Here is a 17,570-nt window from a genome sequence, read left to right on the forward strand (position 1 = left end):
TTCCCCCAAACTGAACACTTTGTAGTAGTCACACTTATGTAAGCTCAGCATCCTGCCCCTGTTGAAATGGGTTGTCTAACTCTCTCCTCACTATATTCCTGGTTGCTTGAAAATTCAGCAGAATGATAAGTGTGCATGAAGAAATGGGAACCAGTCTTCCAGTCTTCATTTCCCTCTGCCTGCTATAGGAGTAGGGCTGTTGGCAATGGAGGTAAAACCCTGTAAAAGGACGTACACAGATGGCCATGTATGAGATGTACTTATTTTCTCTTTTAACTTTTTTTCTGTACTACTTCTCAGGATTTACCACATCTGGTTTTATTTTCCTTCAGCCATTTACTTTTTTCTGGAAGAATAATAAATTTTCTCCTGTGTCACCTCATGTCCACTTTTCTGACCTAAGAAATGCTCCAGAGCCCTGCAGATATTGGAAAAAGATGTGAACAGAATAGTTGCACCTGGTATACTAAGCAATGCAATTTTTCATGCTTAGTGTGGCCTTCCATCTTCTCTCAAGTTGTGCTGTCTGCCCTGGGTTTGTTTTCAGTAGTTGTTTCTCTACCTAGTCACCTTTTAATACATTTTCCACATCTTTTTCTACCACTACACTTAACCTCTGTTACCTCTGGAGTGCTTTTCTACCTTTATGAGGAGGGCAACTAGTACTAGCACCTGTGTTTTACTCAACACCTGTGGTCCCCATTGAGTTAACGACTTGCAAAGGTGAAATGTAGAGACATCACCAGATGTTGAAAGTGAAAGGCTGGACTGTAAAGACAGAGCTAGAGCCTCAGCATCCTTGGCAAAATCTTAGCTATTATTTCTACATACTTTAGTCGTGATGGCTTCTGATGTCTGATTTCTGCAGTCCTCAAAAGGACTGGTGTAAAAGTTGCTTGGAATAGTTATGTGAGGGTTATTGTACCAAGTAATAATCAAAATCTGATTTTCCTAGAGATATTTCCTGCTGACAGTATTGCTTTACTTTAGCTATGGTAACAACCCAGTGGTGACTAGAGCTCTTACATTCTCTTTCTTTTCCATGGGAGATGTATTATTCTTCTAATGTTCCCATCCCAGCAGCAAATGATCAGTGTTTGTTTGGCTTCTGGCCATGTTGGCATTTTATAGGATTTCAGCCCACCACTCTAGTTTTTCCTAAAGTGCTCCTTTTACAGTGGAGAGTGTTTTCATCTTTCTGCTTCTTCACTGGAACCACTGGATGTTTTGCACCACAGTGGGGGATGCTTGCCACCTACAGTCATGAATTTCTGCAATGCTTTCACTGTTCTTTTTCAACTTCATTCTAGTGCTGACAAATGGCTTGTGGATTTCTATTCTTAGTAACTCTGTACTGGTGTTTCCTAGCCATTAGGATATTTTGCCTCTGCAGGAGTCATAATGGGGTGGCCACTTGCTGGTCTTAAGTTGGTTTCCCCTCTGTATACAGGGCTGCATTTCTTTTGTTCCAAAACTCAAAATTGAATGGTGCTGGTGATAATTGTTTAAAGTGTGAATTTTCAAAGTAAAGTCTTAATTTGTACAACTGGTCATTTTAATACTAGGTATAATTTCACTATGCATCTAAAAACTTAGTTATATTTGTAAAAATCTGCATTTTGTACAATCACTTGTGAATGCACAAGTTGCATAAAATTGGGAAAAGTCTGCTTTAGATACACAGCTATAGGAAGAACACTTGACATCATGATGTAAATATCTCACTAAAACAAAAGCTTCATGTTAAAGCCAGGTACCAAAAACTGCATACCTCAGGAAAAAGAAATCCTTAACCCTCAGCTGCAAACAGGTTGCAATCTTTTTGGGCAGAGCTGCACATATCTACCCTCTCTCCTTCTTGTTGAATTTGGGCAGAAGACATAAGATCAGCTGGAGCTTTCAGCACATGATGATGTTTTCAGGTAAGAGCAAAAATTCTGGGCAATGCAAAAAGTCTTAATTCTAACTCATAAGCAATTTACTCCGCTACCTTCTGTTTTTGTGACCCACATCAATGCATCCTAAAGGGAATGCTTACTGATTGTTGCAGCATGCCATCATGTGTCTTTCAGCCTTTCTATAAAATGTGCCATGTCTGGGGTGGGTGACATCTTGAAATGTTACATGCTCACAGCAGGCAGCTCCTCATGTTGGGAACAAAGCATTTTCATTTGAAGGGCTCGTGAAGGACATGGGAGAATTGGGATGTATCTCTCCCAAAAGGTTATTTCTAGCTGAGATGATGTTCACATTGTGCAGAAACAGATCCCTGAGAAAATTGTAGTGTATTTATGGGTGCCCTTTCCCATTTAGTTGGACCAAGGTATTTGACTTAAATTGCCTTGTAATTTCTGTCACACAGACAACTGTTTAAGTTTGTACTTTAAGGCAAATTATGTATTGCGTGTATAAACATGTGCATCCTCAAGAAGTTCCAGGGAGTCCTCTGTACAAAAGAGGATATAAAGAGGATAGAGCCAGGCTATTTTCAGTGGTGCCCTGTGCCAGGCCCAGAGGTAATGGGCACAACGTATGGAGTTTTGTTTAACATCAGGAAACCTTTTTTACTATGTCCAAGCATTGTACAAATTGTCCAGAGAGGTTGTGGCATCTCCATTGATGGAGATATTCAAAAGCCAGGTGGATGTGGTCCTGTGCAACCTACTGCAAGCTGAGCAGTGGTTGTACAAACAGGGGTATCGGACCAGATGAACTCCAGAGGTTCCTTAAAAACTTAACCATCCTATGATTCCTCTACATAAGAAGTTTGCAGGTGGTCCAATGCCATGGCTTGTTCTTGCTAGTGAAGTTTCATAACTGGGAGCAGAGGAGAGGAGGAAAGATATAGTCTGCCTGTGACCATGTAATTAACTAGAATTTCTAGCTGATAAAAATGTCAGGTCAACAACTCACATTTCAATTCTGGATTCAACTGGAAAAGTCTGAGTTTTTATCTGATTCAGAGAGCTGCTTAACTTATATAATGTTTTGCTGTTGTTCACAACTTGTTTGTTTCTGTCTTCCTTTCCTGTTAGTTTCTGGAAGTATTTACACCCTTTCACAGCACTTGTGGATTCTCTAAATTATAGGCAACCAGGACAGTTAGAACATTCTGTCGTAAATTATCCCAGGGCATAATGTATCAGGGAATCTAAGGAAATTAAAAGCTGCTGGAGCCCAGTGCTTTCTGCCTGACACTTTGTGGGAGGGAGCAAGGAAAGGTGCTGTGCTGTCCACGGTCACATCTGCACTTCTGAAGCTGTGCTGTTTCATTCCTTCTGATAGGTCTCAGGGGAGCCATGGCATTTGCTCTGGCTATACGAGATACTGCTACCTACTCCCACCAAATGATGTTCTCAACAACTCTGCTCATCGTGTTTTTCACTGTGTGGATTGTTGGTGGAGGCACAACCCCCATGCTGTCGTGGCTGAACATCAGGTTGGTATGCAGCTGTGTGCTGGGGAAACTTCACTTTTCAACAGGCAGCTGTGCTAATTTGGCATAGTTCTAGAGAACTTGTTTGATGCTTGCTAGAAGAATTTAGAACATGGTGTGTATATATATATATATATATACACACATATGTAGGTATTTAGGACATGATATTTTATAGAGGAACGTGCTAGTGCAGTCTGGTGAAGAAAATGTTCTAATACTGCTGGAATTCAGCCTAAAGGTGCTCTGCAAGTAGGTATCTAGGTCTTTGTCAGTCCAGCAGGATATGGAATAGTGTTGCCTGATACAGCAGCTCTGTATTGAAAAGAAATAATTAATCTAGTCTCATATAAACTTCATATCATACTAAGATTGTTCCCTTTCTTTTGGGTCTTCATAATGGGCCTGTAAAGGTTTTTAAGTTCAGTGGATTTTTTATTGGGTGGTGCTAAGGTGAATGTACTTTGAACAAAACCTGATGTTATCTAAGCAACATCTAAGGGATAAATGGGATCCTGCTGGTCTTTGGGGTGTGTTTCATCCTGTTTTGAGGAGATCTGTGAAAATGGTAAGTTTCATTACTGTAGTTGTCTGACTGTAAATCCTGGCTAATACTTAGTACTTTTGATTGCATGTACTTTCATATTTGAGAATATTTATCAAGAGATGTGCTAGAGAATCACAAATCAATCATTGTTAAAGACATGTATATTATAATTTTGGAAGTTTTGGCAGTTTGGGAGACAGAGATAAATAGAGGGGAATTAAAACAATACAAGCTGTACAAGCCCTGAGTGCAGTCAACCATTACCTCTGCCACAGGGCTCCTTCAGTCATCTGCAGGACAGGACTGAATTCTTGCATGTGGCCCAGCCCTTGGCCAACTGGAAAATTGTTCTGAAGTAGCAGCTCTTTTTCCTCCCACCCTCCTCCATCGAAACCAGGAAGCATCCCAGATTATGCACTTCCTCCTTTAGCTAATCTAGTTCAGTAGTGAAGCTCCATAAGCCTGCCTGATGAGCTGGTCCTGCAGGCAGAGAGGACTAACCCCATATCCATTCCAGGCTCATTCCTCAAGGTGGCTGAGGGATAGTGTGGCTGGAGGATTGGACTGACCAACAAGGCAGAACAGCTGTAAAGGCTATGGTACCATTCCTAGAGAAGTAACTACCAAAAGGTAGATGACTGAAGCATAGTTTTGAGTGTTTAGCTGTAGTTTTAGGGGGGAGATTTAGATGGGTAAATCTCCCCATCCTTTTGAGTAAGCAGTAATTTTTACCATCAGTTTTTTGGCGTGGTTGACAGAAAACAAAGGGTTAACTTTCCTGTCAAAGGGAGGATAACATCTATAACTAGGGAGCATTTTAGAGCGCTGCATGGCTCTGCCTGCAGCTGGTTCGGTAGGCACTGGCCTGCCAGAGATGCGGTCTGCGCCTTCTGGGAGCACATGAAATCAGATTTGTGCCAGGAGGTGGCGGCCGTGTGCAGCTGATCGAGAGTTACAAACTCGTGCCGGTGAGGTACCCTCAGTAATCAGAACACTCTCAGCTGGGGGGGAAAAAAAAAAAAAAAAAAAAAAAAAAAAAAAAAAAAAAAGTAGTCCTGATTTTACAGATTAAAAAAAAAAGGACAAATTATTTTCCAGCTGAATTTTTAGATTATGCCAGTTATCTCTTTTCTATCTCCTTCTACTCAGTGGAAGGGTAAACAGGAGGAGATGAATATGTCCCAGTGCCTCACTCAGCAGCAGGGTATAGTGCTGATGCAGTCCCGAGGCTGTGCAGAAGGTTACTAGGATGCTTGCTGAGCCTTGGTACTTGTCCATTAAATTTGATTGCCAGAGGCTGGAAATCAGTAGTGGGTGCATGCAGGATTATTTAGCAGAAAAGAGGTCGTAAGATAAAAGGTGGTTTGCTTCCTAGATGAAATGAAGTGATGTAGAAAATGAATGCCATATGTATATTGGACTTAAACGTCAGGATTTGTGGGGACTCCTAAGAGTCCAGTTCTGATGTGAAGGTCATACCCATTGTGTCAGGAAGGAAGGAAGGCAGGCAGGCTAGTCAGCCATTACCAAGTCCTCTTGAAGTAGCTGGCCTTTCTTCAGTGTGATGTAAATAGAGGGTCCATATCTGGGCAAGTCGGAGGAGCCAAGACAGACATGAAAACCAAAGGGGCTTATTTAAGGTGGTGCCTGCATGATTTAAGTAGAACTGTACCGGGGAGCTGACTCCAGCCAGGAGTGTCAGCCTGGCCCAATACCACTGAGCTCATGGGGAAGCAGCTGTGTGCATGCAAGGGGAAATGCCTGCACGGGGATCCAGAATTGCCTTGCTGTGCCTTGGAGGAAGAGGCACAGGCCTTCTGGCCACACCGTTAGTTGTGTAGCATTTGCTTCTTTACTTACTGTTGGTCCCTTCCCTCCCATAATATGAAATATTAAAAGTAGGTAAAGGGCAGAGAGGCTGACATGAAAATTAAGTTTTGGTAAAGTAAAAAGCAGTATAAGGAGGAAAATAGGCAAAAAATACCCTCTGCCTCCTCTTGCTATTCTGCAAAGTTCAGATATTCGGATGAGCAGGTATTTTTTCAGATAGGGTAGGTTACCAGGGACCACTGACCAGGCTTGTATATACAGCTAAGCAAAGGACCTATGGTTTGTAGCAGAAGCTTAAGTTCAGTTTACTGCTTAACTGGTTGGAAAAGTGAGGTCACAACTTCAAAATCTGAGTAGAAAAATTACAGGATCTTTAGATGCTTTTGATTTCTGCCACTTGACGCTGAGGAAATTAAAAACCAACACCAAAATCTGGAGTTAAAGCCGTGATATCAGGTGTTAGAGTTCCTTGACTGACTATCAGTGAGACACATCCAACATTTGAGTGGTAAACAGTTACATTTTCTTAGTAGTAGATTTTCTCTTTCCTTAGAAACTAAAGCATGACCTGGATATTAAAAATATAGTCTCATCCTTTAAGACCTAAACAAAGAAACAATTTCCTGGCTGAAGCTTGAACAGTTTCAGCAAACTTGAGAGCTATGTAAATCAAAACCACAGGCAAAATTCCTGTTTTCAAAAAAATAGCTGACTTCTTGTTTCATTTATCTGTCACAGGAAGAAAAGGGGAACTCCTAGCATTTGTATTGCAAAACAATGTGTTTTCCATTTTTGATTAGAGGTTAGTGACCTGGTTCTTTTCATGTTCAATGAAGCAACACATGGATTAGTGCCTTCCTCTCCTTCATAACTTGCTGCAAATGTGGAAGGTATTGTTTATTTTAATGAAGTAATTTCAGTTATACTTAGAAACCTTTTTATAAATCTCAAAGCATTATACCTTACATGTTAAAATAATTTAGGTTTCTTTTTACCATAAAAGCTGAAGTTTGCAGAGACAATGTCAACCTAGCTATTTAGTGCCTTATGCCTGATTTTGCATATACAATCTTTAAAGAGTTTCCTATTTAGTGATTTTTCTTTTCCTGTAAAAGAGGAAACTGAAAAAGAAGTATGGAAACACTAACTCTCATCCAGTTGCTATGTGAACTACCCAGCTATCTGGGATGGTGGTGAAAGTGCTGGCTTGGTGGTTATTCTCCATTCTCTTACCAGCTGGTGCAATGTAATTTGCATTACCTACCACACCTCGGTGTGCTGGGATGGCAGGAGGCGAGTGCTGCTGCTGGGATCCAGCCTCGTGCCGTGTTCCAGGCTGGGGTTGGGGGATGGCTGATAGGAGGTTACATCCCCCTGTTTTGCAGCCTGTTTCCATTATTGTATTACTTAGATCCTTCACTGCCTTCAGCCACTCTCTGCTGCCTTGAAGGCAGATGCACAGACACAGGGACTGTCCTTTGCCCTCTGTTGTGGGCTTTTTCCTTGCCCATCTCTTTCTGTACTGTTTCTTCCAGTTGTCGTTCCCTAGTTTTTCTGTTCTTCCTCCCTCTTTCCCAGTCTCTAGTTTTTTATCATCAGTCTTGAATCTCTCTTAATAGTGGGGCAGTGCAGCCTCCAAACCTGCAGCCTCACCCCTCTGGGCTTTTCCCTTAGTAGGAAAGAAGATTTCCTCTTCCTCTGGAAGTAAGCATGGGAGAAGCTTACTTTTCTCTCTTTTCATTCTCTGGAACACAGCAATCCAGACCACAGAGAAAAAGTGTGGGGAAGACACTGTAGGAGTTGAGTTGAAAGACATCTAGAGCACGTGGATGACATGAGTTGAACTGCCAAGCTCTGGCCAACCTTGGCCAGACAATGACTGGAGTCATTGTCTTGGTTAGGTGAAGTAAACAAATACCCAAAGGCATCCTAAAACAACTTGACACAACTTTTCATAATTCCAGAGGGTTTTAGGGATTGGGTTTTAAATTTTTTTTTAAAACATGGTGGTGGGAGTTCTCTTTTTTTTCTCAGCCATCTTATGAGAAACTGTTGAACTCTTCAAAAATAGCTGAAATTTTCCAAAAATGCTGTACTCATTACAGACATCTGGGAAAACTTTAGTATACTAACTTGGCAAAGATACAGGAAAGAGAAAGAAGTCATAGAAGGGAAGTTATTGGGCAGTTTTTAATTTTAGATTTTGCTGTACATGCAGAACCATCTCCATGATGGCCTTGGGGAGCAGAGTACTCTGACCTGGAGTGTATGTTGGCCTGGGAAAAGAGCTATTGAACCTGGAATCCAAATCAAAGCTATCTCAAGTCTGGTATTTGCCTCAATATTCAAGGATTAGATGAGTACATGCTCTTTGTATCACAAGCTATGGCCTTAAATATTTGGTTAATCAAGATGTCAGCCTGCAACCAGGGTGTGTACACCTGCTTCTTCTAAAGTGAGGTCTCTGATTGGAATCTCTCAGTGGATCTCTGATCATCTGGGCTTTTATTTCACATAAGCAATATATAGTTCATGACACATGCCTTCGTGGAAAAATATGGGGGGAAAAATCCCCACAGGCTGCTAAGGAAAGTATGTGAAAAATACTGGAAACCAAACTTGCTTTCATTTGTACCTAAAACCCCCCACAAATACAACTGGAAAAGGCAAAGCAATGAGTAAAACCAGACTATGATTGGAGATTAAATAAAAAATTGATACTCAATTTTTAGTTAAAGCAGTGGAGTGATTTAGTGCTTGTCCCAGTTGATTTGAAGCTCTCTGAAACCAGGGAGTATTGGTGACCCCCCTCACATAGTTACAGCTTCCCATCACTACTTCCGTGATGTCTCTTCCTCTTTCAGACCATGTGCAGGTCTGAAGTGGTAGGACTTGTCTTAGATGGGCTCTGTCTGTGTGCAGCACCAAAGAGAGCTACTGAATCTGGTTTTCTGGGGAATGTAGTCTGTCATGAATTCAGATGTATTGCCAGCTGGGATCTGAATGTATGAAGAATATTACTGGATGTGTTAATCATAGATTGCTGCTGTTGCTAATTTTAGTTTTTTGGTCACTTTGTCATTGCTCTGCCACTGTTGTTCATATATGTTTTGTCTTTTTTTATTGGTATGGAATTTTTTTTTGTTGGTTTGCTTTGTTTTGTTGAAGAGCTCAGTAGAGCCCCCATCTCATGAGCATTTTGTTACTCACATTGCATTCTTGTACTGTACCAGAGTTGGTGACCATGTTCCATCGGTGGAAGAGATGAGTGAAAGCCACTGGCTGTATTTCAGGTGACACTGTGCTTTCCTTGATATCACATTAACCTGGTGCTTGGCTTTTTCCATCTTTGTAACACTGAGTGTGTGCTCTTTTTCTATACTGTGGCATGCTGCTGCTGCTTCTTTTCTGAGAATACTATAGATGTTCCTCAACTCTGAGTCTATTCACTTATTCTGAGCTGTGAGAGTGTGGATCACACATCATGTCTCAAAAATGAAACTATACAACACATTATTTCACTCTGTGTATAGATATTTCATAAAGCAAAACTTAAATCTCTGACCCTGGAAGACTTGAGAGCTGAAAACCATGAATTTGATCTTATGATCTTTAATCACAAAAGTATTCTTAAGCATTGCTTGAGGTTATTTTGTGTAACTCATCAGGTTGGAAGGAACTTCATAGGTGATTTAGCCCAGCCTTTTTGGGGATATATTTTTAAAAACAGAGAGATATCAGCCAGAGAAGACTACGATTCTGGTATGGTGTTTTTAGAACAGATAAATGGTTAGAAAGAGAACTTAAAATACGTCTCTAAATGTGTATGCATATATTTGTGTGTATGCATATAAAAACATACTGAATATTTATGTAAAGAAAATTCTTTGGGATGAGGCAGTGAAAGGTTTTCATGTACCTTGTCACACTTGAATGTTTCCAGCAAACCACTCAATTTGCCAGAGATTCAATGTGTTAGTTTGTACAGACAATCTGAGAACTATTATCTATTGCAGTCATTCTTGGCTGTTGCAATAGCAACTACACATGCTAACTCTAATAATGCCTGTATTTCAGTAACTTGTCATCCATATGTTGTAGGGCCCTGGAAAAGTTTCTGAAGTATCAGAAGAAATCATTCCACCCATTTTAAAATGATGCAGCTGAGAACTTGATGTAGCTCCACATGCCTTTTTACCACTCATTTCCATCCACTTAGTTCAGTTTTGTGTGTGAAACACTTTCTCCCACACAGTTTAAATTACTGAATTATACATAAGCCTAATGTTTTGAGAGATCAAATCTGAGTAGCTCCTCTCCTACATGTGGTGCTGGAGTTGCAGCTGTAGGGTAAAGACCAAGAAGTCCAGGAGTCAGTTAAGGGCAGAAATGCCCTTATGTTTGGTGTTGGGCATTAGGAGCTCAAGACTAGTCCCTTTGCTTATAGAGGGACTAGTCTCTTTTGTTACAGAGATCTTAAAGCATGAAAAGTCACTTTTGCCTTAAAAAGAAGTTTTCATTAGGGAGGAGTGAAGAAATACACTTCAAATGGATTAATTTTACTGTAGCATACTCTTGTCTACAGATTCTAATGGCCTTCCCAAGGCTGAAATAAAGGTGTCTGAATTTTATTTACTAGTAATTGTCTGTAATGAAGGAATAGGTGTCTATCAGATACCAAAGTTATTCCAATGGGGGAAATAAATTGATTTTTCACTGATTTTGAAACATATATGCATTGTTACAGCTGAAAGACTGCTCATATTCTTCATCCAAAATCTTCTTTTTAAGAGTTACTTATTTGTACAGCCTTGGGGAATCCCCACACAGCTCCTGCAAAGGGGTCTCAGAAAGAGTGGAGGGGAAAACAAAGATGCTTGCTGGCATCCGCACTACCTTGGCCTTGGCTGTGCCACATCTGCTGTGCCCCTCAGAGGTGCTCCCCATCACAGAGGTGCCTCTTCAATAAAACATTGTTTTCACCCTGCCTTTCTGCTGTGGGGTTTGAGCAAAACAGCGCCTTTAGCAAGGCTGCCCTCTCTGTGCCTCTGACCTCTGGGAGGGGATCCGTGTAAATCCATCCAGTAACAGTTTCATTTATAAAGCAGGTTAAATAAATGAGAGCTGATATTGGCCTTTGCAGCACATGTAATTGACAGGAAGCTTTTAAAATATATTAAGTATATGAAATGGATTTTTTTTTCCTTCAGCATAAGAAGAAAATCAATGTTGAAGACACACACGCATCAGCCTTACTCGTACTTTTAATTATTGAAGTGGTTAAGCAAAGATGAAGTAACTAAGTGTTTTCTGTGCTTCTTTTCACTGTAAAGGAGATTGGGACAGACTTGACTGATTTTTGGTATTGTTTTGTTTCAGGTGATAAAAGTGACACTTCCTTAGAATTCTAGGGGCTGAGCCTGCAAAAAAAAAATGATGAATGTCATGAGATGAGGGTATTTTGCCTTGAAACTTTAAGGCAGGCAGACTTGCTACCAAAAAGTTAAGCTTCCTATACAATTGATGCTAGAATAGAGGATAAAAGCATATTGTTTGAAAGATTGTGAGAATTCAAAATGGCGATGTATTTGGTGTTAATCTCTGAACTGAGGAACAGACTTTGAGAGTGATTTTTTTAATGTGATTTATGGAAAATAACTATAAATATTCAAAATATAAATTCATTTGAAGAATAACTTTGAAAAGAAGTTAAATGGACAACCCTGTGTGGATATACTATTTCAGTATTGAAAGGAACATTTGTGGTATGATTTTATCCCTAAAATTTGAACCATTTTAATATAGAAAAGGGTTTTTTTGCCTCTTCAGCACAACAAACCCAAATTTCTGGTCTGTGATATAATGTGACTTTTCACTGAACGGTGTTGTTATCCTGTTTTGATCTTCAATGAAGCCCCATTCTCCTGCCTTAGGGCAGTTAAAATTCTCAAAACAAATGCACAACCTTGTGAGTCAAGTAAAAGCTGAGACACTGAATTGTTTGGTTTTCTTATGTACTGTGAAGTGCATAGGTAGCCCAGGGAGTAAAAACTATTTGGAGAATGTGAGCTATGTTCATCTTTCGGAACAAACTCCTTGAACTCCCCGTTCACAGTGTCAGCTATGCGGCCAACGTGAGCCTGGGTGCTTTGCATAGCACATTGAACCTTCCCCCGTGTGCAGTTTGGAAAGCCACAAATATTTTTCTTTTATTTTCATGTGTATTTATAAAGGAACGCATATTCTTATGTATACACATATATTACTGTACTGAGTCAGTTTCCTGATGTTGTTTGTCAGCATTCTGCATTAAAGCCCAGTTTCCCTGCCAAAGCCTGTTCTTATGCAGTGATAGCCAAGGCAGTAACACCTCAGCCCTTGTAAGCTCTCAGAGCTCTTGTGTGTGGTGTTTCATTTTAGCATGTGTTACAATCCAGTACTCAATCTGTCTATCCAGCGTTCCCTTAAACTGGTGAAGCTTTTCAGTTCTGAGGCTGGTCAGTGCCAAGGAATTTGCAGGCTAAATGTGCCTATAGTTCGAGGTGACTCTATATATGGAAAAAGGAAGTAACGAGGAAAGAACAAGAGGCAGAGAAAGAAAAATCCAAGCAAAGGACTGGGTCAGCACTAGTTTAATATGAGGCTGCTGCAGAGCAGCCTTCTGGATTTTCTCTGAATTACATTAATTCATGTGAGGCCTTGAGATGGCTGTGAGTCCACAAGGATGACTTAAAACTTTTCTTCTTCAATTGTTCTATCTTCTGCCCTGGAAGCTATATGAAAGTGTTCTCTTTTTATTTGATCCAAGCATGGTGTTCCTGGGACAAACCAATGATATGGTCTGACCAGCAAGGCTCTCTTGGCTTCTGGTGATGGCTGCTGCATAAGCACCATGGCTATAAAATGATTAGCTGACAAAAAGTCTGAGTAACAAGGACATTGCACCAAACCAGCTCAGTCCCTTCTAAGTTAATAGAAGTGACAATGTTAACAAAATTTTATTGTCTGAAATGGCTGTCACATGTGTTTCCCCACGCTTACTATGTGACATGGTGGAACTGAAACACAACACATTTGAGACTAAGCATCTTATCTGACTTTTGAGGCTGGAGGTTTAGGTTCTACAAGAGATAGCAGAGATCAGGACATGAATAGGATATAAAATAGATAAGTCCAGTCTATCCCAAATCAGACCAGAAAAACCTGGACATAATTACCAGGATTAAATGCCAGTCTTGAATAGGAGCCCTATGTGCCAGCATGGTTCAGTAATAAGATGCTTTCTAGCTATGCAAAAGTGAGTAGACAGTTTCTGCTTAACATATTATTCTGTCAACACCCTCATTACACAAACCCTGCCTCGCTCAGATGGGAGGCCAGACTACAGGCCATGTGTTAGTCCACTGTGGCTGTGTTGTGTTAGGTGAATGAAACTTGCAGCAAATTCATGTTGTAACCCTTTATAAAATATTTCTTTTGCTTCCCATAGTGCTTTAAAACATGGAGTATGTGTGTCTTTTTAAGATCATGTATTTCAGCCATTCTCAGATTTATCTGGCAGTTTATTTATCTGGGGAAATATTTAGGCTGGGCTTTATCCTTAGTTTCTGTTTTCTTCCTGCTGGATATGAGGGATAGTCTCCACTGAAGAGGATGCCATCCACTTTTTAAGGCAAAAATAGTATTTCTCAGTGTTCTAAAAAATTGGCAACAAAGGTAAGCAGTAGAAGTTGATGATGACATAGAGTTAAAACAGTTTCTTGAGTGAAAAAGTATCTTGTTTATAGCTGTGTAACTGCCGGGGAGTAATGGACAGCTCTTCCTCAATCTATTCTTATAACCTCTCTGATGCAGCTTTGCTGGGTGCTTAAAGTGCTTTTAAAATGCATTCTGCCAAACTTACAGCATTTGCAGCCCTCAGTAACACTACTTGCTTTGTTTTCCTAATGTTTCTGTAGGGTTGGGGTTGACCCAGATCAGGATCCTCCACCTACTAATGACAGCTTTCAAGTCTTACAAGGAGTAAGTAATTACATAACTTCTCTATTAGGCTGATCTTGTTTTGTAACTAAGGCAATAGAAATCTGCAGAAGTTGTATGCATGGGTAAAACTTTTCTGTCCTAGCTGGCGAGTCAGTCGGAGATTTTGCTTTGTAACAATCAAGTAATGCCTACTGAAAAACATTCAGTGATTTTGGGTGTTAACACTGTCATGGTCACATTTTTGTGTATACATAAGGCATCACAAACCTCCCCAAGTCTACTAAAACACTGTATAACAATGCACTTTCCTCTTCCCCCACCTACCCAACATGCTTGCTCCTAGCATGCTACTGCATAAATAGTTCTTCTCAGTTCAGAGGTAATACTCTTGGCTCCTCTTCCTTAACTGATAGCAAATTTTAGCCCTTGGGCTTGCTTAGAATTCAAGATTAAGTTTGTTAGTCTGATCTCGACTCCTGTGTACCAAACCACATGCCCACTGGATCCTGCCTGGACTACCTGTCACCTGGGTGAAACAGAAGGAGCTTGGGCAAATTGCCATTGGTATTCAGCAAACTGTTGTTGTGAATCTTTAGTGAAACTTTCCACGCATCAGTAACAACCCAAGAGTTGACTTTTTTCCCCTGAAATAAGCTATTGGCAAACAAGATCATTGGAAGAATGTTGTTGATAGCAGCATTTTCAGTTTTGCTCATTTATAAACTCGAGTTGATTCACAGGAGGAATGAAAGGTCTGGAAAAAAACAAAACAACTCAAAAATTCCTCAGGCTTAACTGGGAGTTTCCTCTGTCCAGATCTTAGTTTCCACTCTTCCAGCATTCTGCTTGACACTGATAGATCAGCAGCACAGCTGGTTGCTTATGTAGGAACCTACTTGAGCAAGGCAACTTTGGATCTAGAGGATACTTGGGGAACAAGTGTTTTCTGATGATGCTGATGTTCAGGCTTGTCAGAGATAGATGAATGTATTTGGGACTAGCTTTTTTCATAGTGGTTTCTCTTGCCTTGTTTGTTTGTTTGTTTTGGTTTTGGTTTTTGTTGTTGTTTGTTTGGGTTTGATTTTTTTGTTGGTGGGAGGTTTTTTGTTTGTTTTGTGGTTTTTTTTTTTTTGTTGGTTGGTTGTGGGATTTTTGGTTGTTGTTTTTGTTTTTTTTTCCCCCCCCCCAACTTTTCTTCTTCTTCTCCTGGTACATGTTGTACAGGTAAGAGATACTTGCCCAGGAAGCACCTCTTTCATTTCAGACATTGCACTTGGCATCTCTATGTTCTTTGTAAAGAACTGTGTCCAGCACACAAAATAGATGCTGAAATGGTGGAGCTGGCTACAAGTAAGGGTGAACTTTGTTTTCTAACTGTCTGGAAGTAACCAGAAGTCCAGGCCTCAAAACAGCTTTTACAGTGAAGGCCACAATTATTGCATATAACCAAGGTTAGGAAGTGGTATCATGGAAAGACGCCTTTGGCCAGGTCAGACTGAGCCTGTCCTCAGTAATTGAGGAATTGCTGCAATGGGAACAGAGCATGGGTACTCTGTTCTCATTCAGTGTCTGCTGTGGAAATATCATGTTTGCTTTTTCCCATGTAAACATAAAGAAATTACCCATTTGTTTCCCTCTTTAGCTGTGCATTGCATTGCTAATGTAGTCCATTAGTCAGTTCCCTTTGGATTCATCCTTCTCTCACCAAGCCAAGATTAGCAGTATGTCACAGTTAAAGAAAATACATCATTTGGGAAGGGAAGAGAGTGAAAACGTATTAGATTTAACTCTTGGTGGATCGTGGATTTTTTGCAGGTCAGAAGTGCACAGTGTAATCCTGTCTTGGTCTTTTCCAGTAGTTTGGAAGATGATTCATACAAGGCATTCATCTGTTTTCCTGTGTTTAACGCTGGCCTCTGGCCATAAACACACCCCCTCCCCCCCCATCCAAACAATAAACAACAAAACAAAAACACAAAGCAAAACACTCGAACCCTAAACAGTAACAAAAGTAAAAACAAATGCAGCTGCAGACCAGCTGGTGTGATGATTTGCAGCACTGCTAGTTAAGAGATTATGTTTAACACTGTTAGTCCTTTCAAGGTTGATCCAGCATTTCTGAGATTTGCATGACCTCCCTCAATTGTAATCTTTATGTGGATTCTCTGTTCAGCACATTTCTTTTAAATGTGATGTATTTCATCAGGTTTCTGAGACTTTATCAGATATTGTAATTTCCTTTGTTCTTCCAAGAAAGCAACATGCTTAAGAAAAAAACATCAAACCTAGAGTTAGATCTAGACCTAGAATTAAGGAGGCCAACCAAGCAATGAATAGGAATCTGTCTTGGACTATCAATGAGGCTTGTATTGGACTATCAATGAGGCTTATTTTTCAGTTTGGAAGTTATTTCTATATCTGTTACTAGACTAACATTGAGATAAGGGTTTAGGCTCCAGGGAACTTGGTGGTAGAGGAGTTGTTAAAGTAACATGAGTGCAATGAAGACAGCCTGGTTCTCTGCAGTCGTTTCTGGTCTTTCTAGGAAAAGTAAAGTCAGTACAAGCAAGTCTCTAAACAGCTTTCTTCTGCATTTCAAGTACAGTATTGAAGTAATTTGGCCTTTTTTTTTTTTTTGACAGAACATTACATCATGAATTATTGGAGTGTATAGTTCTGTGTTTTTCTGCCTGAAGTAATTGAATATGTTTTTATCTTTTAGGATGGCCAAGATTCTGCACGAAGGAACAGGACAAAGCAGGAAAGCGCTTGGCTCTTCAGGCTGTGGTACAGCTTTGATCATAAGTATCCTTTTGAAAGCACAGCTTAGTTTCAAGGCATGAAATGTTCACTTTTTTTTGCTTTCCATGTACCCATATGTAGCCTTAAGCCCTTGATCTTTCTCCTGTTTGACTCTCTCAAGTATTTGACAAGCTTAAGACCCAGAACTGAAGCTTCAATTCACTGGCTCAGCAGTCAGACCTTTCATTTCCCTAATGCAGGGTGTGTGACACTTGCTGGAGGACAGAAACCAGTAGAGATGAAGTACCTTCCTAAACAATAAGACAATTAACTATTTCAGGTCCTCTGATTCGTTCTATTAATCTGTGCTTATTTTCAGTGATGCTAATAGCACAAACTAGGTTTCCAGTTCATTGTACATATCTAAGCCTCGACTCACTGCTCTGCAGAGCCATCTGCTTTTGTGATGAAGTCCCAAAATCTGGAGTTGATTCCTAGAGAGGAAGTTCTGGAACTAAAAATCTACCTGAGATCCAGCTGATCTCCTTAAGTATATCCAGAAGGTACTATGGGTGCTAAAGCAGAGTGTCTCTGAGTGTATATAGTACTGTACAAGCTTTCTGAAGCTATTATTATACTATTTAGATAACCCTGTTTAAGATTCTGAGCAACTTTTGTGTAGCTGTCCTGTATTTCATGCTTGTGGGTTCGGAATTTTTTAAATCTACTTAACTTAATCAGTATGCTATTAATTATGTCACATTAAGTATGTCACAGCTGCTCCTCCTCAACAGCTTAGAGTCACTTAGCAGAAAATGGCACAGATAATCTTGTGGCCATGGCAATTCATACCTAGAAACCCAAAGAAATTTCAATATTGAATTCCTAGTAATTTCTGGGGCAGCTAAATATACACACTGACCAGAGATAGGGCCCTAGTGTTCTTGTAGCTTCCATGTGAGTCTTTTCACTGGGTCTTGGCCTTTGATTGATGAGAGATTACTGGGCTGGTTGTAGCACAGTAGTTTCCTT

General features: G+C 40.2%; 1 protein-coding gene across 3 annotated transcripts in view; it reads left to right on the forward strand.

The window, feature by feature from the left end:
• The window catches only part of SLC9A7 (solute carrier family 9 member A7), a 76,272-nt gene that overhangs the window by 41,946 nt on the left and 16,756 nt on the right, over window positions 1-17,570 (forward strand). For 2 of the 3 annotated variants that reach the window (XM_038127530.1, XM_038127339.1), the window contains exons 11-15: window positions 1,811-1,922; window positions 3,286-3,439; window positions 9,047-9,106; window positions 13,772-13,835; window positions 16,519-16,601. In XM_038127530.1, coding sequence (XP_037983458.1) covers window positions 1,811-1,922; window positions 3,286-3,439; window positions 9,047-9,106; window positions 13,772-13,835; window positions 16,519-16,601 — 473 coding nt within the window. The remainder of the gene's footprint in view (window positions 1-1,810; window positions 1,923-3,285; window positions 3,440-9,046; window positions 9,107-13,771; window positions 13,836-16,518; window positions 16,602-17,570) is intronic. The other variant, XM_038127435.1, reaches the window with a different exon arrangement.

This window comes from Motacilla alba, chromosome 1, assembly GCF_015832195.1.
Source record: "Motacilla alba alba isolate MOTALB_02 chromosome 1, Motacilla_alba_V1.0_pri, whole genome shotgun sequence".
Classification (NCBI taxonomy): Eukaryota; Metazoa; Chordata; class Aves; order Passeriformes; family Motacillidae; genus Motacilla; species Motacilla alba.